General features: G+C 55.5%; 1 protein-coding gene across 1 annotated transcript; it reads left to right on the top strand.

The window, feature by feature from the left end:
- The first annotated feature begins 2,009 nt into the window (after nt 1–2,009).
- On the top strand, nt 2,010–5,537 carry LOC123143634 (CASP-like protein 4A2). The gene is made up of 3 exons (XM_044562573.1): nt 2,010–2,780; nt 2,897–3,032; nt 5,071–5,537. The coding sequence occupies exons 1-3, from the start codon at nt 2,092–2,094 to the stop codon at nt 5,260–5,262; spliced, it is 1,017 nt and encodes a 338-aa protein (XP_044418508.1). The 5' UTR covers nt 2,010–2,091; the 3' UTR covers nt 5,263–5,537.
- Nucleotides 5,538–20,042: the final 14,505 nt, after the last annotated feature.

Genomic DNA, 20,042 nt, shown 5'->3' with positions numbered 1-20,042 from the left:
TCCGTGAAGTTTCAGCTTGTTTGGAGTTGTGCAGAATAGGTGGCCTGATGTAGCTTTTTCAGGTCCAGATTTCCAGCTGCCGAAATTCTCCCTCTTGGTGTGTACCTTGCAAATTATAAGAGAAAAGGCATTAGAATTACTCCAAAAAGCATTATTATGGATAAAACATTATAAATAACAGTAAGAAAAGATGATGCAAAATGGATGTATCGGCCCCCACCCCCCCATCGGTGTCACTATTAACCAGTATCTAAGCAATCTCGTTGTTTTTTATTGTGATATTTGAATGACTTTGAGCATTGTTATAAAATTGAGCATTGTTTTTGTTTTTGGATGACATAACCTAAGAGAGGTACCAACAAATGACCAAGTCGAAGGGCAAATCATTTGGCCTCTAACATTGTTGAAATTTGTTGGAAGGCCATGAGAAGTGGAAGTCGAGGAATGATGACGACAATCCAAAAATCGGGAAGTGCAATTGTTCAAGATGATGATGGTGATGGAGAGGAAAGGGAAAATGTGCCTAGAAGTCGCATTCTGACGTCTAGCATGGGTCGACCCAGGGGGAAGAGACGAGGTGAGAAGCCCAAGATACAAGGGGAGTTGGATGGGATGAAAAAGATATTGATAGGTTGAGGAGGACAAGAAATAATTACGCCGAGAAGAGGAGGCGGGAAAAGCTAGAGATGAAGGAGAAGAAGAATTAAGAGAAGAGGGTGAGATGGGATGCTAAAGGGAGCAGACGACATCTGGAAGAGATGGAGGTGCGTAGGCATCAAATTCAGGAGCATTGGGAGATAATTTGATGCATAGCCAAGGAGAATCAGTTCATCATGTCAAATTTGCACCAAATGGAGTTAGTGGCACGAGCATTCTGGGAGAAGGCGTGAATGGTGCTCATACATTCCAGGAACCTTGAATGAGGGGGCAATGCACATATCAGAGGAGAATGGGACGGTCACACACCAGAGAAGGGGACAATGCACATGACAGTGAAGGGGACAATGCAAAGTCAGAGAAGGGGACAATGCACACGTGGGTGATGGGGACGGTGCACACGCCAACAGCAAGTGGTTTGTAAATCTCGCCAGTTTAAATGCTTTTTTAATGCAACTTCTTAAAAACGAATGCATTTTGGTTGATGTAGAAAACATTTAAATTTGGAGAGAACCAAAGTGTTTGAATTACGAAACGAGTAAAAAAATGAAGATTGGGATGTGGCGCCTCTGAGTTTGCGCGTCTTCTGGCCAGCCTCCAATTGCTTATGGAACGCGCTCCAATGCATTACGGTGATTGCCGATATGACGACTCTGCTAGAGTTGCTCTTAGTATTAATCGATATTTGGTCCTAGTTATACCGAACTCTATTTACTATTATACATATAAAACGAAAGCCGGGCATGACCATTCACACCGTTTGCCCCAAGAGCGAACCTTCTCCTTTTTCATCTCCTCGTCCTCTAATTTTTACCTTGCCACCAGAGTAATTTTCCGCATCATCCCGAAATCTCCAAGCCGTGAATGTGGATCCACGATTTTGTCATCCCGCCCCACCACAAGTCCGCTTCTTTCCGCTTCACCTCATGCGCCCCTTTTTTTATCGACGACCATGGTCAACGGTGCTACATCTCACACTACCAACCCTCTAAAATCCGAAGGGTGTTGTGTCATTCGACGCCAATAATCCTTCGTCCCTTCTCCACCTTCCTCCTTTTTCATCCCCTTCTTCCTCCGGCCTCTTCTCCCTCGCCGTTGCGGCTGCATCACACCGGCATAACATTTGCGTCCGACAGTCGTGGGCTGTTCGCTCGTTAGACCAAAGCGAACGTTCCGAGAAGAACCAATTCTACTTATGAATTCATGCTTTACACCCAAGAATTTCACATTGGATGTAAAAATATTTGGCAGCTAAAGCAATGGTGTGTAGATTGTGGAATCGCTTTACAGCACGCGGTGGAACACGGATCCTCCAATCCAAGTATCCCAAACCCTTCAAAGCTTTTCCCCGAGCACCTACCACTACGAAGCAAAGCCAGAGAGAAACCCCCATTCCCCTCCCAAGCCCCAACCAACCTTTTCTCCCCCAAAACGATGGCCGAGGTACAGCCGTCGCCGTCGTCGCCGTCGCCGCCGCCGCGCGCAGCCGGCGGCGATCCCGAGGATCCGCCCCTGCCGCCGCCGATGCCTCCGCAGCCGCAGCCGCAGCCGCAGCCGCGCGAGGGGGGCGGCGGCCGGTCGGAGGACGAGGAGGATCCCCCCTCCCCGCCGCTGCCTCAGTCCACCACCGTCCCCATCTCCAACGCCGCCCAGTACATCCCGCGCGTCGCGGACCACACGACCAGCGCCGGGGGCGACGGCCGGTCCTGGTACTCTTGGAACGGCCGCACCAAGGACCGCCGCCGCCAGACGCCCCCTCCTCCCCAGAGGCAGTACCCGCAGTCGCAGCCGTATCCGCAACCGCGGCCGCAGCCGCAGCAGTGGGTCACGCCGGAGCCGAAGCCGCGGCCGCAGCTGCCGCACGTGGCGGACTCGCCGCCTGTGCCCGCGCGGGCCGCGCCATCGACGGTGCCGGCGCCGGGCCCGACCAGGTCCGTCGAACGGGACCGCCGGCCCGTGCCCGACATCATGTACAGGAAACGCCGCACGGCGACGCTGCAGCGCACGGCGCTGTTCGCGCGGCTCGTGGCCGCGGCGCTCTGCCTGGCGGCGCTCGCGGTGCTCGCCGCCGATACCCGCAAGGGCTGGGCCCTCGACTCCTACAGCAACTACACCCAGTTACGGTAAGCAAATAAAAGATTTCTTCTCATAATTCAATTCACAAAATCTCCCGGTTTGTTCGGTTAGGGTTCTTCAATTGGTGATTTCCCTGACGATGGTGTGCTCTGCTGCTGCGCAGGTACTCGGAGGCTGTCAATGTGATCGGATTCGTGTACTCGGTGTTCCAGTTCTTTGCACTAGCGCTGCACTTGACGAGGAAGAGACATTTGATTCCCCGGCCCAAGGGCGATTATTTCGACTTCACCATGGATCAGGTTTGCATCTCAGAGTCTCTTGTTCCTTTTCATAGGTATCTTTAGTATTGTGCCGCCTGCAAGTCATGTGATCTTAGAAGGGAATAAGGGCAAGGTACAAAGTCATCATGGTGAAGCTAAGTATAAACTTTAGAAGATTCTGAGGATGTCTTTCTTGTGATTAGTGATTTGCTCCTTTATGCTGTGTTGCAATTTTGCAGTCAGCTTGATTGTGCTTCATGGTATTGGTATGCTCGAAATGCATACATTCTGATTGCCCCAACTTGCATTAGAATTCTAGAAACTGAACAAAGCCTTATAGTCTTTAATTGCTGTTTAGTGTTAGCTGACAATTGTCTAGCTCAAGTTCTCCAGTGAACACTGCAATATTCAAAACAATTTGGTTCTAATATATGCAGCATTACTGTGGATTGCAAAGTGGATGATTGGGTTTAGCATGCATATTACCTTGTGTCCTATAGTGATATCTGATATGCATACTTCATATATGACGATGGACAACCATGGCTTTGATATGTCTTGATATGTTTGCTTCATTACAAACAAGTGAACTATTAATGAGTGAAAACTGAGAATTGTTGCTGTCTTCCAAAGGAATAAGACCAGTTTCACTTTTCTGCCTTAAATGGTATTCTGAAGTCAAATGCTACAATTGGTCATTGAATTTTGTATTCAGGTCTACTAGTGCACTAATCCTTACTTTCACATTGTAATAAAAAATTCGAGAAAAAAATCAACAGTACTCATATAAAATGTATATAGTGTCACAATATTCAAGTTCTGAATTCAATACATAACTCAATAATCAAAAAAATAATTCTACTGTGAATAGTACCAGCATGGTATCATTCAATTTAGGTTTGAATGTGATACTATTTACAGCCTGTTTTGCCTCTTTTTGTGTATCAAGTTGTGAATCGAATTCAGATTTGAAATTTGTATCATGGTACATAAATATATATCTATATCCCCATGGAAAGCAGGGAGGGGGGGGGGGGGGGGTGGGTATAGAATACACTAGCAGCCTTAAGGTGTACTAGTGTACTAGGCCTCGAAAGAACACATCTAAAGTTGTGTCAAATACGTCTGAGTTTGATTTATGCCATAGACATAATATATGTACTATGCCGCAAAATTTCATTTCCGAATCCGATTTAAAGCTTCATACACAAAATAGACAAATCATGGTATGAATGCCAAGTCAAAATCTGGTCTGAATAGTATCCTGGTGGTACTATCCTATCGGTACTATTCACTGATGGTTTTGTCCTATACATTTCTTCAGTTGTATGTCGAACGTAAATCTAAAAAATTATGACATGGTATATACATGCATGTGCTGTTAACTGTTTTCAAGACTTTTTAGATGTTGAACTAGGGGTCTAGTGCACCCAATATGTCCCCAGGAAATGGTTGCTATGAATATACTATTAGCTCTGTGCTCCTTGGTAATACCTTCATTATGGTGATAGCGCATTAGCCATTAGGCCTATGCTTGTGCATATCATTTCATTTTAATTTTTGTGTAGAGACTGGCCTTTTCCCATATATTTCTCTCATGTGTGATTTCCTGACCTGGTTGTGTGGCAGCATGACCACATCATGTCCAGTGCATGTGTCAGCGATCAGTTGGTTTAGATGAACCAACAAAGTAAAGAGGGCAAAAAGCAGGAGGAATATGTCATTTGAACTATGTGTTGGAGTTGCTCCTTTGTTCACCTTTGGTTTCTTTTGCTAGCTATACAAATTGAAATGCAAATTAAATATATTCCCGATAACTAAATTCACTTTGTCACAGCTAAACCATTTTCTCGGGACCATTTTTTTTTCATGTTCCATGTGGTAGCTTCCTAGGGCCTTGCCTTCATGTGTGCTTGTTTTGTACAGGCTGTACTCATAAATTTTAGTTGTTAATTTTTCGTTCATTCTTTTCTGTTTGTACCAAACAAACTTGCTTTCCCTGACATACAATTCGTCAGTTCTTCAATCTCTGCAAGGGGAGATCAGTTCTTAATTATTTATTTTATATGTATTGCAGGTCCTGGCATACCTCTTGATATCATCATCGTCATCAGCAACCGCGCGAGTAAGCGATTGGATCGACAACTGGGGGAGCGATACTTTTCCGAATATGGCGAACAGCTCCATCATCATATCTTTCCTGGCATTCGTGGTTTTTGCCATCAACTCCCTCATCTCCGCATACAATCTGTTCCGCCGAGATCTTTAGCTGCATCTAACAATTATTAACAGTTACATGTTGTCGATTTTTCATTTCTGGACGAAGATTCCAGTGCAGACTATGTTGTGTTGTAAATGTGTATGATCGAATGACTGCAAGTGTTGAGTTCTAAACTTCCAGTAATGATATCCATGCGTCCATAGCTGCTGCTGCATGTTTATGTAATCAGCAAATTTCTGAAAATTACAATATTGTAGCACCTGGATTTCTTCAAGATATGTTGTTTTGGACATAGGAAAAAAGACCCGTAGTACTCCCTCCTATCTTCAAGATATGTTGATTGTACATAGGAAGTTTGATCACTCAACTAGCTGAGTATTGCCCTGATATGTTCCAGCGCAAGTAAAGCTGTCGTTCTATGAACAGATCTGCTCAGGGCCAACCCTGATCTGAACAAAGCTACTCGTTCCGTAACGTAATATAAGACATTTTTTCACATGGGGTCTTGGTTCATAGGTAAACCTTGCCAGGGCATATTAGGATCAGTTCCACAAAGCCTGTTGGAGTAAATGACCACGGGTAGCCTCATCAGCCCCCCATGGTATTTCAAGACATCGGGGCCGGCTGCGCCCCTCAAGCGTCAAAGTCAAAGGACCGCCTTCTTGGGGCCGGCTGGCCCAGGCGGCCGGTTGCTAGAAAGCGGCGGAATCCAGAAGGCAGCCTCGAGGTGGGCCGACTCCTAGCAGGCGGCCTCCAGAGAGGCCGGCTCCTAGCAGGCGGCCCCCCATACCCTTGAAGTTAGCGCCCCATTACCATGACAGGACGGGGTCGGGCCACCTCCACGTCCGACAGCTCCCATGTACACATCCGGCACGGGTCCCGGTGCCCGCTCATGCGGCTAATGATGTGGGGCCGGGCTTGGAGGGGAAGCACTCGGCGCGCCACATAGGCAGCCAGCAGGTCCGAGCCCTTGAGGCCCTCCATCTCCGTCATCACCTGAAGTCGGGCGAGGGCGGCGCCGGAGGCGGCCGATAGGGCGCTCGGCTTGTACTGCCAGTTAGCGCGCGGCTCAGCAGGCGGGCCGACTACGTAAGCCGGCAAGTTGATGTAGTCCAACGTCGAATGAAGGTTCTTAATGTAAAAGTAGGACTTCTGCCACAGTTTGGCCGATTGCAGCAGGGAGACAGACGGGAAGCGGTTCCCAGCACCCGGACGCCGCACCGCCACGCAGGCTCCGCACTGGGCCGCCGTGCCCTTGGCGGCGGTGCCAAGCTTGAGGTAGAAGCACTCTCCCCAGAGATCAAAGGTGGGAAGAATACCGAGGTAGTCTTCGCAGAGGGTGACGAAGGCGGCCAACAGCATCACCGTGTTTGGCGTGAGGTGGTGCGGCTGGACTCGATAGAAGTTGAGGAAGGAGCGCAAAAAGCCGCTCGCCGGAAGGCCGAAGCCACGAAGAAAATGAGACCGAAAGACAACGCGCTCGCTGTCCTCCGGCGCCGGCGAGATTTCCGCCTCGGGGGGGGGGGGGGGACGCGCACCTTCGCGTGCGCTTGATGGGGCAGACGCCGCGTTTGGTGGAGAAAGGCGAGATGATCCTCGTGAACGTTGGAGCCGTCCCAGTCGCCAGCCCGTAAGCGCGCCATGGACTTAGGCACTCGAAGGAGGAGCGGCGCGGCCACAAGCAAATGAATCCGCAGCGGAGCAACGAAGCCGCGGCGAAAAGAAGACCGGCAACGGTGGGCCGCGGCGGCGCCTCGGCAAGATGAAGGAGCTCTGCGGCGGCGAAGAGGGGAGGAAGAATGGCGAAGGCAAAGGGAGAGGACGACGCGTGTGCGTCTGCCGCACCTCCCCCTACTTATAGCCCCAGGCTGCGAAGCCGAGGGGGCGAGAGGTGGGGGGGGGGGTCGTGGAATTAACTGTGCCCCACTCCCCCACGATCCCACGATTACCGCGCCAATAAAGGCGTGTATTAACTGTCGCGGAAGCCCAAACGTCTGCCTCGGCCGCAGCGGATCCGTGCGCGTGCCGAGGCCCTGTAATGGCGGGGCCCGGCCTGCAGCGACGTCCCGTCGCGCGCGTGGGCTGGCAGGCCGGCCTGGCCTGCTGGCGCCGCGTGGTGTGCGGGCAATGGGCGGCAAACCTAACGTTCGGCTGGCGTGCCGCCTGGCCCCCGCCACGACGTTTCGAAATCACCAGGTGGCCTGCCTGGTCATGGCCGGCTCCTGACAGCCGGCACTCCAGAAGACGGACAAGGCCAAGTTACCGGACCAATCAGAGTAGGAAGCTGCTGAGGCTTCTCGCCTTTTCAGCCGCGGCGCCTCACCAGCTTCGGGGACTACTGTGGGAGTAAATAACCACGGATAGCCTCATCAGCCCCCCATGGTATTCCAAGACATCGGGGCCGGCTGCGCCCCTCAAGCGTCAAAGACAAATGACCGCCTTCTTGGGGCCGACTGGCCCAGGCGGCCGGCTGCCAGAAGGCGGCGGAATCCAGAAGGTAGCCTCGAGGTGGGCCGACTCCTAGTAGGCGCCCCCCGTACCCTTGAAGTTAGCGCCCCATTACCACGACGAGACGGGGCGTGGCTACAGTGCAGCCTGCCACCCCCTAATCCAGGGCATAACGTGGCCACAGTGCAGCGTACCGGGCGGACACCCCTTGCCCGGCGCGACACTGTTGCCACGCCGCCCGTGACATCATCCATGGCAGAGGAGGCCATGCTCCCACGACGGGCTGTCAGTACGGCCTGTAGGCGGCGGGCCCTACCTGTCCATGAGATGCCAGAAGGCGGCAGGCCCTGACTAGACGGCGCAGAGGAGGACCGACTCCGAGCAGGCGGCCTTCCACTTCCCTTGGAGTCCGTGCGCCATTAACCAGATAAGACGGGGTGTGGCTACAATGAGCGCCCACCAGGCGGCGGGACTGTAGCCACGCTCCCCCCAATAAAGCCTCCATCATCACAGACGAGGCTACAGTGCAGAGCCACCGACAGGACCCGCAGGCGGCGGGCCCTACCTATCGGCCGAGAACGCGGCAGCCGGCAGGACCCAGCAGCCGGCGGAGAAGCCGGCGACCAGAGACACTGACGACCGGGTCCTACATCCGGCCGGATTACCATTGTACCCCTGGGGGTAGGCCTATATAAACCCCCAGGCCATCCCATGCAAGGGGTTCAGATCTTTAGACAACACACACACACCACGTAGGGAGAAAGGAGTAGAGCTGGCCTTCTTCTTCTTCTTCTTCTTCTTCTTCCCCTAGCCAAACAGCTCAAGGAGCAAGCTTGTAGCTACTTTGTTGGGATAGTGATCATGAGGAGACCCCGCAGAGCAGGACTAGGGGTGTTATCTCCTAGGAGAGCCCCGAACCTGGGTAAGATTCGCCGGCGCAAGCTATCTTGCTCACTCTCACTTCTAGAGCCCGGCGATGTACTCTTGACCCCCTCCATGTTAAGCCATCCCTTGGCATATGTCGCACCAAACCTCTGACATTTGGCGCCCACCGTGGGGCCAGGTGCACCGTCGTCCGGAAACATGTTCTGGATGGGAACCCTCTTCCTCCCTGGCGAGCGCAGCCAGCATGCCAGATGGCGTTTGCGCCGACGCGCTGCAAGGCACGGAAGTCGCTTGCGCGGCCAGCTGCCTCGCTGATCTCATCGGCGGGATCCGCCTCTCCGACGAGCTCACGTCAGACGCGGGTGCAGCTAGCTCCAAGAGCTGCCTCATCGACCTCCTTGGCAAGCTCGACATCGCCAACGAGCCAGCCTCTGACCTGGAGTCAGTTGGCTCCACCGACCCGATACTCGTTGACTCTGACACGGCATCGCTTGACGCCTTCCCCACCAACGTGGTGGTCATCGACGACTCGCTCCCTCCTGCGACCAGCGACGCCAGCGCCAGCACCGTCACGGAGGTGCTGGTCATCAGCCACGAGGGAGCCTCGGATGGAGCCACCCACGACCCGTTGCAGGTGGCAATGCGGGACCTTTCCGCACCCATAGCGGCAGATGTCAACGGCAAGACGCTGGAAGCCTGCCGCATCGCACTCGTCGAGAGCGCAAAAAAGCTAGCTACCATGAGGCACCTCACCGGGGCCTACCAGCACGAGATCGACCGCGCCGTCTGCGGCACACCGGCTGCTGGCGGGCCCAGCCACGTGGGCACGGTCCGACAACGCGGCGCAGCCATCGCCAGCATGCTGGGCGCCGACCGCCCAGTCTACGCCACGCCTATGGAGAACTTGCGTGTTGCCCAGGCGGCAGCGGACGAGCTGGAGCACCTGGAAGGCGACGAGCGTTGCTGCATGACAGAGTGCGTTCAGCAGCTCATCGACGCGGCTGCCGCGCAACAAGAAGCCGACCGCCGCGTGGAAGAACCGGGCGCGCATGCCGAGAATCCCTCCCGCCCTGAGAGCAAGGCGCGACCTCCCGGATATCGACAGCAGGCGGCGCCCGCGATCGCAGAGACCAAGAGCCGGCTGCTAGCCGCAGCCGCACCCGCATCACCATCGAGCGCGACCAAGACGGCCGCCCGCGAGCAGTGGAACGGCGGGACGATCGACCGCCTCCTCCTCCTCCTCACAGGGAGAGGCGTGCTTCCCCGCCGCCTGTTGAGCACCCAAATCTTAGCGGCCGGCTGGGCCGCCGCGAAGGAATCGGAGAGAATGATGCCCGCCATCGGATTGACCGCCTGGCGCGATCCCTAGCACTAGAAGAAGAAGATGCAATCGGCCCGCCTTGTTTCGCCCTCCGCATTCGCGATGAGCCCTTTCCAAAGGGTTCTCGCTCCCACGAGATACGCCCAAGTACAACAGCTCGGTGAAGCCGGAAGATTGGCTGGTCGACTACTCCACCGCTGTCAACATAGCAAACGGCAACAAACGCGTTGCCGTGAAGTATGTCCCCCTCATGCTTCAGGGCACGACCCGGACTTGGCTGAACAACCTCAAGCCCTACAGCGTCAACAATTGGGTAGATTTCACCGAAGTCTTCATCCGCAACTTCACCAGCACCTACCGAGTCCCGCCATCTCTCTTTGTGCGTCCAAGGCGCCACCGAGTCCACCCGCGACTACCTGATGCAGTGGGCCGAACTGCGCAACTCCTGCGAAGGGGTGCACGAGGTGCAAGCCATAGAATACTTCACCGCCGGGTGCCGAGAAGGCACCCTACTCAAGCACCGACTCCTCTGCGACGAGCCGGCTACACTCGACGAACTACTAATCATAGCAGACAAGTATGCCACCGCCGAATCCTCCATGAAGTCGGAGCTTCAGGTGGACGCGTCCGGGAAGGTGCTCCCTCCGGCTCCTCGAACGTCGGCGGGTGACACCAGTCGGCGCCAGCAGCAGAACGACAACAAGAGCAAAGCCCCGCTGCCGGCTTCCACCAGCCGGCAGGTGGCAACAGTTGAAGACCAGCGGCCGGAGGGGCAACCCGGCCCTAAGCGTCAGAAAGGCGGCAAGCCAGCTTGGCTGCCCGCCTTCTCCTATGGGCAAACCCTCGATGCTCCTTGCAATTTCCATAGCGGTGCGAAGCCGTCCAACCACACCACCCGGAAGTTCCACTGGCTCACCCGAATCTCCAAGGCCGAAGGACTACTGCCTCCGCCGCCTGCTGGCCAGCCGGCACCGCCTCCTCCTCAGCAGCAGCCAGCCCGTCCAGTCGCCGCCATTCAAGACGAATTCCCTGAAGAACACGGAGCCTACATTGTCTTCACCAGCCTGGCCGACGACAAGCATAGCCGACGTCAGCAGCACCGAGAGGTGAATGCTGTCGCTTCAGATGCCCCAGATTTCATGCACTGGTCCAAAAATCCCATCAGCTGGAGTCGTGCCGACCACCCAGAAGTGATACCTTCTCCGGGTTCCTATGCCTTGGTGTTGGATGCCACCTTTGCAACAGAGAGGCAAGCTGCCCGTTTCTCCCGGATTCTGATAGACGGCGGTAGCAGCATCAACATCCTTTACCGTGACACTATGGAGATGAAGGAAATATGCCCTAGAGGCAATAATAAAGTTATTATTTATTTCCTTATTTCATGATAAATGTTTATTATTCATGCTAGAATTGTATTAACCGGAAACTTAGTACATGTCTGAATACATAGACAAAACATAAGTGTCCCTAGTATGCCTCTACTTGACTAGCTCGTTTATCAAAGATGGTTATGTTTCCTAACCATAGACATGTGTTGTCATTTGATGAACGGGGTCACATCATTAGAAGAATGATGTGATGGACAAGACCCATCCGTTAGCTTAGCATTATGATCGCTAAGTTTTATTGCTATTGCTTTCTTCATGACTTATACATGTTCCTCTGACTATGAGATTATGCAACTCCCGAATACCGGAGGAACACCTTGTGTGCTACCAAACGTCACAACGTAACTGGGTGATTATAAAGATGCTCTACAGGTGTCTCCGATGGTGTTTGTTGGGTTGGCACAGATCGAGATTAGGATTTGTCACTCCGTGTTTTGGAGAGGTATCTCTGGGTCCTCTCGGTAATGCACATCACTATAAGCCTTGCAAGCAATGTGACTAATGAGTTAGTTGCGGGATGATGCATTACGGAACGAGTAAAGATACTTGCCGGTAACAAGATTGAACTAGGTATGATGATACCGACGATCAAATCTCGGGCAAGTAACATACCGATGACAAAGGGAACAACGTATGTTGTTATGCGGTTTGACCGATAAAGATCTTCGTAGAATATGTATAACCAATATGAGCATCCAGGTTCCGTTATTGGTTATTGAGGACGAGTCTCGGCAATGTCTACATAGTTCTTGAACCCGTAGGGTCCGCAAGCTTAACGTTCGATGACGATCGGTATTATGAGTTTATGTGTTTTGATGGACCGAAGGTTGTTTGGAGTCCCGGATGTGATCACTGACATGAGGAGGAGTCTCTAAATGGTTGAGACATAAAGATTGATATATTGGAAGGCTATGTTTGGACATCGGAAAGGTTCCGAGTGGTTCGGGCATTTTTCCGAAGTACCGGGAGGTTACCGGAACCCCCTGGGGAGTTAATGGGCCTTAATGGGCCATGGTGGAAGAGAGGAGGAGGCAGCCAAGGTGGGGGCGTGCCCCCCCAAGCCCAATCTGAATTGGGAGGGGGGCCGGCCCCCCTTTCCTTCTCTGCCTCTCCCTCTTCCTTCTTCTCCTACTCCAACTAGGGAAGGGTGAAACCTACTCCTACTGGGAGTAGGACTCCCCCCCTTGGGCGCGCCATAGAGAGGGTCGGCCCTCCCCTCCTCCACTCCTTTATATACGGGGGAGGGGGGCACCCCATAGACACACAAGTTGATTGTTTAGCCGTGTGCGGTGCCCCCCTCCCCAGATTTCCACCTCAGTCATATCGTTGTAGTGCTTAGGCGAAGCCCTGCATCGGTAACTTCATCATCACCATCATCACACCGTCGTGCTGACGAAACTCTCCCTCGACCTCAGCTGGATCTAGAGTTCGTGGGACGTCACTGAGCTGAACGTGTGCAGATCACGGAGGTGCCGTACCTTTGGTGCTAGGATCGGTCGGATCGTGAAGACGTACGACTACATCAACTACATTGTCATAACGCTTCCGCTTTCGGTCTACGAGGGTACGTAGACAACACTCTCCCCTCTCATTGCTATGCATCACCTAGATAGATCTTGCGTGATCGTAGGATTTTTTTTGAAATTACTACGTTTCCCAACAGGAGAAGTTGTGCATCAAAGAGAAGCAGCTCCAGCCCAGTCGGACTGTCTTCCATGGCATTGTGCCCGGCCTTTCCTGCTCACCAATCATCAAGATCAAGATAGATGTCCTCTTCGGAGACAAGGATCACTTCCGCCGCAAGGCAATTTGGTTTGAGGTGGTTGACCTGGAGAGCCCTTATCACGCACTCCTAGGCCGTCCAGCCCTAGCCAAGTTCATGGCAGTGCCACATTATTCCTACCTCAAGATGAAGATGCCAAGAACCAAGGGCATCATCACCATAGCGGGAGACTACAAGAAGTCGGCCACCTGCGCTGCAGCTAGCAGTCGGCTGGCCGAGTCCCTTGTGATTGCTGCCGAGAAGAGGCTCCTTGACCGGGTTGTGGCCATGGCCAGCAAGCAGCCGGACCTGTCACCAGACCCCAAGGAGTCGGAAACCCAAGGCTCCTTCCAGCCGGCCAAAGAAACCAAGAAGATACCCTTGGACCCGAACCACCCGGAGAGGTTTGCTGTCGTAGGGACCAACCGCTTGATAGCAAATAGGAAAGCGAGCTCGTCGATTTCCTCTGTGAGAATCGTAACATCTTCGCATGGTTTCCCAAAGACATGCCGGGTGTTCCGATGGATTTCGTCGAGCACAAGCTACATGTCAGATCAGATGCAAAACCAGTCAAGCAGCCCCTCCACCGCCTGTCAGAGGAAAAGAGAAGAATTGTTGGTGAAGAGATAGCCCGGCTTCTAGCACCTGGCTTCATTATGGAAGTGTTCTTTCCAGAATGGCTTGCCAATCCAGTCCTTGTACTGAAGAAGAACAACAAGTGGCGTATGTGCATTGATTACACCAGCCTCAACAAAGCCTGCCCCAAAGATCCGTTTGCTCTGCCCCAGATAGATCAAGTGATAGACTCCACAGCCGGATGCGAGCTGCTGTCTTTCCTTGATGCCTACTCCGGCTACCACCAGATCAAGCTAAACCCGGCCAATCGGCTGAAGACCGCCTTCATCACACCTTTGGAGCCTTCTGCTACCTGACCATGACATTCGGCTTGAGAAATGCCGGTGCCACTTTTCAGCGTTGCATGCAGAAGTGCCTCCTCAAGCAACTCGGCAGAAATGCCCACGTCTATGTAGACGATATTGTGGTGAAGACGGAGAAGCGCGGCACTCTCTTGGAAGATCTCAAGGAGACCTTTGATAATCTGTGCCATTTTCAAATCAAGCTCAACCCGGAGAAGTGTGTCTTTGGAGTACCAGCCGGCCAGCTCCTTGATTTCCTTGTTTCGGAACGCGGCATCGAGTGCAACCCTGTCAAGATAGGCCATTGAGAGGATGGAGAGACCTGCCCGACTGCGAGACGTCCAGAAGTTCACCGGGTGCTTGGCATCCATCAGCCGCTTCATCAGTCGGCTGGGAGAGAAGGCTCTTCCCGTGTACCAGTTAATGAAGAAGACCACTCACTTCGAGTGGAACGACAAGGCGGACGAGGCCTTTCTCCAGCTGAAGAAGATGTTGACCACGCCGCCTGTCCTGGCGGCTCCGACTGCTAAGGAGCCCATGCTCCTTTACATCGCCGCAACCAGCCGAGTGGTCAGCACATTCATTGTGGTACAGCGCCCAGAAGACGGCAAGGCACAACCGGTCCAGAGGCTCGTATACTACTTGTGTGAGGTACTGTCAGCCTCGAAGCAGAACTACCCCCACTACCAGAAGATGTGCTATGGCGTGTATTTTGCCGCCAAGAAGCTCAAGCCATACTTTCAAAAGCACCCCATCACGGTTGTCTGCACTGCCCCACTTGCCGAGATCATAGGCAATAGAGATGCATCAGGAGGGGTGCCCAAGTGGGCCATCGAGCTGGCTCCATACACCATCTTCTACCAGCCTCGCACCGCCATCAAGTCCCAAGCGCTGGCCGACTTCCTCGTAGACTGGGCCGAGACCCAGTACCTGCCGCCTGCACCAGATTCCACTCATTGGCGGATGCACTTTGATGGCTCAAAGATGCGCACTGGTCTGGGAGCCGGCATCATCCTCACCTCTCCCAAAGGCGACAAGCTCAGATACACATTGCAAATTCACTTTGCCGCCTCCAACAACGTGGCCGAGTATGAGGCGCTACTACACGGACTCTGGCTGGCCAAAGAGATCGGCATCCGCCGGATTCTGTGCTACGGTGACTCAGATTTGGTGGTCCAGCAGTCGTCAGGAGGCTGGGACGCCAAGGATGCAAACATGGCAAGCTACCGCTTCCTCGTCTAGCAGATCAATGGGTCCACGCCGCGGGGCTTTGCAGAGCCACCCACCGCCCCAATCACCGAGGCGGACAGGGCCCAATCAAGAGAGAGCGGGCCCTGTTCGAGCAACACAATAAGAAATAAGAAGAAGTTTTGCAAGAAAGAAGAAAAGAAAACGCAAGAGAGATCGAAATACTCACGAAGACACTGTCGGGGGCTGCTTCAGGGCCCTCTGGAATTGGGCCGCCTTCGCGGCGGCCTCCCGCCGCTTGGTCACGGCGGCCGTATTCTTGGGCTTCTTCGGCCGGCTGCCGAACATCAACGAGTTGACTCAGCGCTTCGGTACGCCGCCTGGTGCAGTCGGCGCGGCTGAAGAGCTCGCGCCCGTCTTGTCGGCGCCATGCGCGCGGCGCGGCTCGTTCTCCTCTTCATCGTTATCCGGCCAGTCCTCAAGGCCGCCTCCTCCGGAGCCGCCTGCTCCACCACCGCCACCTGTGGCGTCGTCCTCTTCCATGGCGGCTGCCCCCAAGTCGGGGTCATTCACGTCGCTCCTCGACCGGTCCGGCATGTACTGATGACCCAGATCCAGAGCGTCGGCGACCGACTGGGTTGAGAGGACCTGCACCATTGCTGACTGATCAGGCGGCAAAGAAGAGCTCGGACGAGCGAAGAAGAAATGATTAAAAGACTTACCGCAGGCGGCGGGTGTGCGCGGTCGTATGGCCGCTTGCCAAACTGCCAATCCTCCTCCGAAAATTTGCAGTTGGAGAAGTAGTTAACCAGCTGGGCCACCTCCACGTCCGGCAGCTCCCATGTACACATCTGGCACGGGTCCCGGTGCCCGCTCATGCGGCTAATGATGTGGGGCCGGGCTTGGAGGGGAAGCACTCGGCGCGCCACATAGGCAGCCAGCACGCCCGAGCCCTTGAGGCCCTCCATCTCCGTCATCACCTGAAGTCGGGCGAGGGCGGCGCCGGAGGCGGCCGATAGGGCGCTCGGCTTGTACTGCCAGTTGGCACGTGGCTCAGCAGGCGGGCCGGCTACATAAGCCGGCAAGTTGATGTAGTCCAATGTCGGATGAAGGTTCTTGATGTAAAAGTAGGACTTCTGCCACAATTTAGCCGACTACAGCAGGGAGACAGACGGGAAGCGGTTCCCAGCACCCGGGCGCCGCACCACTATACAGGCTCCGCACTAGGCCGCCGTGCCCTTGGCGGCGGTGCCAAGCTTGAGGTAGAAGCACTCTCCCAGAGCTCAAGGGTGGGAAGAATACCGAGGTAGCCTTCGCAGAGGGTGACGAAGGCGGCCAGCAGCACCACCGTGTTTGGCGTGAGGTGGTGCACCTGGACTCGATAGAAGTTGAGGAAGGAGCGCAAGAAGCCGCTCGCCAGAAGGCCGAAGCCACGAAGAAAATGAGACCGGAAGACAACGCGCTCGCTGTTCTCCGGCGCCGGCGAGATTTCCGCCTCGGGGGGGGGGGGGACGCGCACCTTCACGTGCGCTTCGCGGGGAAGACGCCGCGTTTGGTGGAGAAAGGCGAGATGATCCCCGTGAACGTTGGAGCCGTCCCAGTCGCCGGCCCGTAAGCACGCCATGGACGTAGGCACTCGACGGAGGAGCGGCACGGCGACAAGCACGCGAGTCCGCGGCGAAGCAACGAAGCCGCGGCGAGTGTCGGATCACGGGTTCCGGCAAAACCCTCAAGGTTCGAACACTGGGGTGCGCGCGGAGATTTCCTCCCTACCGATCTATGCACTAGCTCGCTAAGATCTCGCGGACGAACTCGACGAACTCACAACACAAGGACACACGATTTATACTGGTTCGGGCCACCGTTGTGGTGTAACACCCTACTCCAGTGTGGTGGTGGTGGTGGATTGCCTCTTGGGCTGATGATGAACAGTACAAGGGGAAGAACAGCCTCCTCAGGTTGAGGTGTTCTTGTGTTCTACCAACTAGTGGGTGCAAGGATGGAGTGGATCCAGTCCAAGATGATCTGCCCTACTGTGGTGGCTAGTTCTACTTATATAGGCCCTGGTCCTTTCCCCAAATATTGAGTGGGAAGGGAGCCAACAACGACCAATTCGAAGGGGGACAGCTAGTACAGCTTATCCTGACAAAAGCGGTCTTCGCCTGCAAAAGACTTTGGTGGTGACGCCGTCTTGGGCTCCACGGTGACCTCCGTCCTGCCGTCCTGCTGGTCTTGGTCTCGTTGCACCGATATGGAAACCTTTGCCTGATGCCTCGGTACTCCGCGCCTGCGCTTGCCCCCTTAGCACCGAAGAGGAAACAAGGACGCTGCGCGCGCTGGCGCCCGCCTGGCGCCCGCCTGGTCCTGATCGTCATGGCTCACATCACGCGGGCCTCGCGAGGTTTGCCCTGCCTTGATATCTCCGCTCCTCGCGAGGCAGCCTGGTGAGGCCGCTCCCGAGGAGGTCTTGTGTCGTCCACCTCGCGAGGCTTGGCCCCTCGCGAGGGTCTTGATTGCCTTGTTGATGAAGATGGGCCGTACAGGCCTGCTAGCGCAGCCACGCCGTGGGCCGCGGGTAGGCAAGTCTGGGGACCCCCGTTCCCGGAATGCCGACAGTAGCCCCCGGGCCCAAGGTGCGCTCGGGCTTGGCTTCGCGGCGAAGCTAAAGGTCAAGCACGGAGCGCCGCGGGCCCCAAAAGCCTGCGGCCTTGGTCGACGCGTGGCGGTTGATTGGACGTGGGCGTCTCCACTTCCCCACGCGGCCTCAGCAACTGCTCGACTTGACAAGTCCCTGCGACATGCAAGGAAAATCATCATTACCTGCGATCGTGGGGGCGCTGGTTGGCCTTCTTTCGCTATAAATGGGGAGTGGGGGGGGCAGAGCCCCCGGCGCCCATCTCTTCTTGGTTCACTTTCTTCTTCCTCCTTGCTCCGCCGCTAGCGGCAATGGCGCCGTCGAAGAGCTTCTCCGCCACGGAGAAGGGCAAAGCCCCTCGGGAGGGACCCGGGTCCCCGGCGCCCAAGCGAGGACGTGGCCGTCCTCGCAAGCATGCCGCGACCCCCACCGTGGCCCCCGGCTCTCGGGGTGGCGCCGCAGTGCGTGGCAGGAGTCACTCTGGTCGCGGCAGTCCTATCGACGAAAGGAGACACGCCGTGGTTGCGCGGCCTCCCCGACCGCGGTTCCATGCGTTGCGTCAGAGGTGCTGCCAGAGTTTGTTGTCTGGTCGGAGGATCCGGCCGGCAGCTGGCTCCAGCTCCCCCGCTTCTTTGCTGACGAGCTGCCGGCCTCCGGTCCAGGCGGGCTCTGGCTGCAGGCAGACGGTTGCTACAGCCGGGCTTCTTGGGTCGCGGTCGAGGTCTCCATCGCGGGCAACATAGCTCTGGCCCGCGGTTGGCAGACGTTCGCCCACGCGCGCGGCCTGGGCAGGCGGTGCACCCTCCACTTCAAGTTCGACGGCGACGCGACCCTCTACGTGAGAGTGTTCGGGGAAGACGGTCGCCGCGCCGGATGCTGCCTCGAGGTGAACGACGGCGAGGAGGTGCTCGGCCTTGGCGATGGTCGGGACGAGGAGGAGGACGAACCCGCCGGCCGCGCCTCGTCTGGCTATGGTGGCTCCTCCCTTGGCGACAGTTCTAGCAGCGGCGGCCTTGATCAGCCGCTGCGCCCGCTTCGAAGGTGGTAGCGGGTCGTCTCGTCGCCGCGCATCAGTGAAGCGCGAGGAGGGGTCTGACTAGACCCGGGACGCCACCAAGGCCCTGCCCCTGTCGGCTGCTGCAGAGGCGAGCGCCGCTTTTGTCATGTTCCCCTTTTCCTCCCTGCATCGAAATGAAACCAGCATGGGCCCGGAGGGGCGTGTATCGAACCATAATTTATTAACCATTATGCTACGCTTGTTGTTTCAATGCTGTGTGGCTATTTTGCGCAAAGATAACTTAGCCTGGTGCATTCGGGGCGCCCTCCTCCTTACGAGGCGTTTATTTCCTCGTGTCCGTCTTAACCTAGTGGTCTGCGATTGCTCAGGAACTCCAAAAAATTCGTTAGGGGGTTTGCCAGGAGATTTGTCATTCACCCAAGCCTTGACCCGGCGCTTTGTATCGCGGTACCCGAGGGGCACGTATTAGGAGTGATGCGCCAGCTTTCGGGCTCGAACGAGGGTGGCTCGCGAGAAGGCAGAGAGAAGAAAAACGCTCGCGAGGGCACCTGCCTATGTAGCCCCCGTCGCGAGGTATGCGAGAGAGAGAACATGAGCGAACCAGAGCCGGAAAATGCGGTAAGAGGCGAGGGAATCAAATCAGCAAGGAACACCATAAGCAAACTTTGATTAAGGAAAAGCGAGCCAACTATGGAAAGCAAATGAAAAGCCGCGTCCGGCACCTAATCTAGTCTTCAAGTCTTCTCACCAGCGCGGAGCTAAGTGCTGCCACTAGGCGTGGGAAGGAGCCCCAGGGCCTGAGGCCGGCGCTCCCGAGACTCCGGGGCGTGTACAGCCCCACTCATTATTACGTGAGAGTGTCACGGGCGGCGATTCTTCACAGGCACTGGGCCTTCTTCACAGGCTCTGGGCCTTTCTTCACAGGATCTGCGCTTTGCTTCATGGGTAGAACTTCCGGAGGTGCTGGATGTTCCAGGCGTTCTGGATGGGTATCCCGTCCTGCGTCTCTAGGCGCGCGGCGCTAGGCCTGGAGACATGGGCGACCCTGAACGGGCCCTCCCACATGGGTGAAAGCTTATGCAGCCCTTCCCTGGAGAGGACTCGCCTCAGGACGAGGTCGCACGCCTCGAGCGTCCCGGAGCGGATGTTGCGGCAGTGGTATCGCCACAGCGCTTGCTGGTACCTTGCCGCCCTCAGTGCAGCTTCGCGGCGACGTTCCTCCCCCAGCACGAGGTCCATCCCCCGCGTGGCGTCCTGCTGCGTTTC

The sequence above is a fragment of the Triticum aestivum genome, chromosome 6D, assembly GCF_018294505.1.
Source record: "Triticum aestivum cultivar Chinese Spring chromosome 6D, IWGSC CS RefSeq v2.1, whole genome shotgun sequence".
NCBI classification, from domain to species: Eukaryota; Viridiplantae; Streptophyta; class Magnoliopsida; order Poales; family Poaceae; genus Triticum; species Triticum aestivum.
The sequence above is the reverse complement of the archived record's forward strand: the minus strand, read 5'-3'. Positions and strand labels throughout refer to the sequence as shown.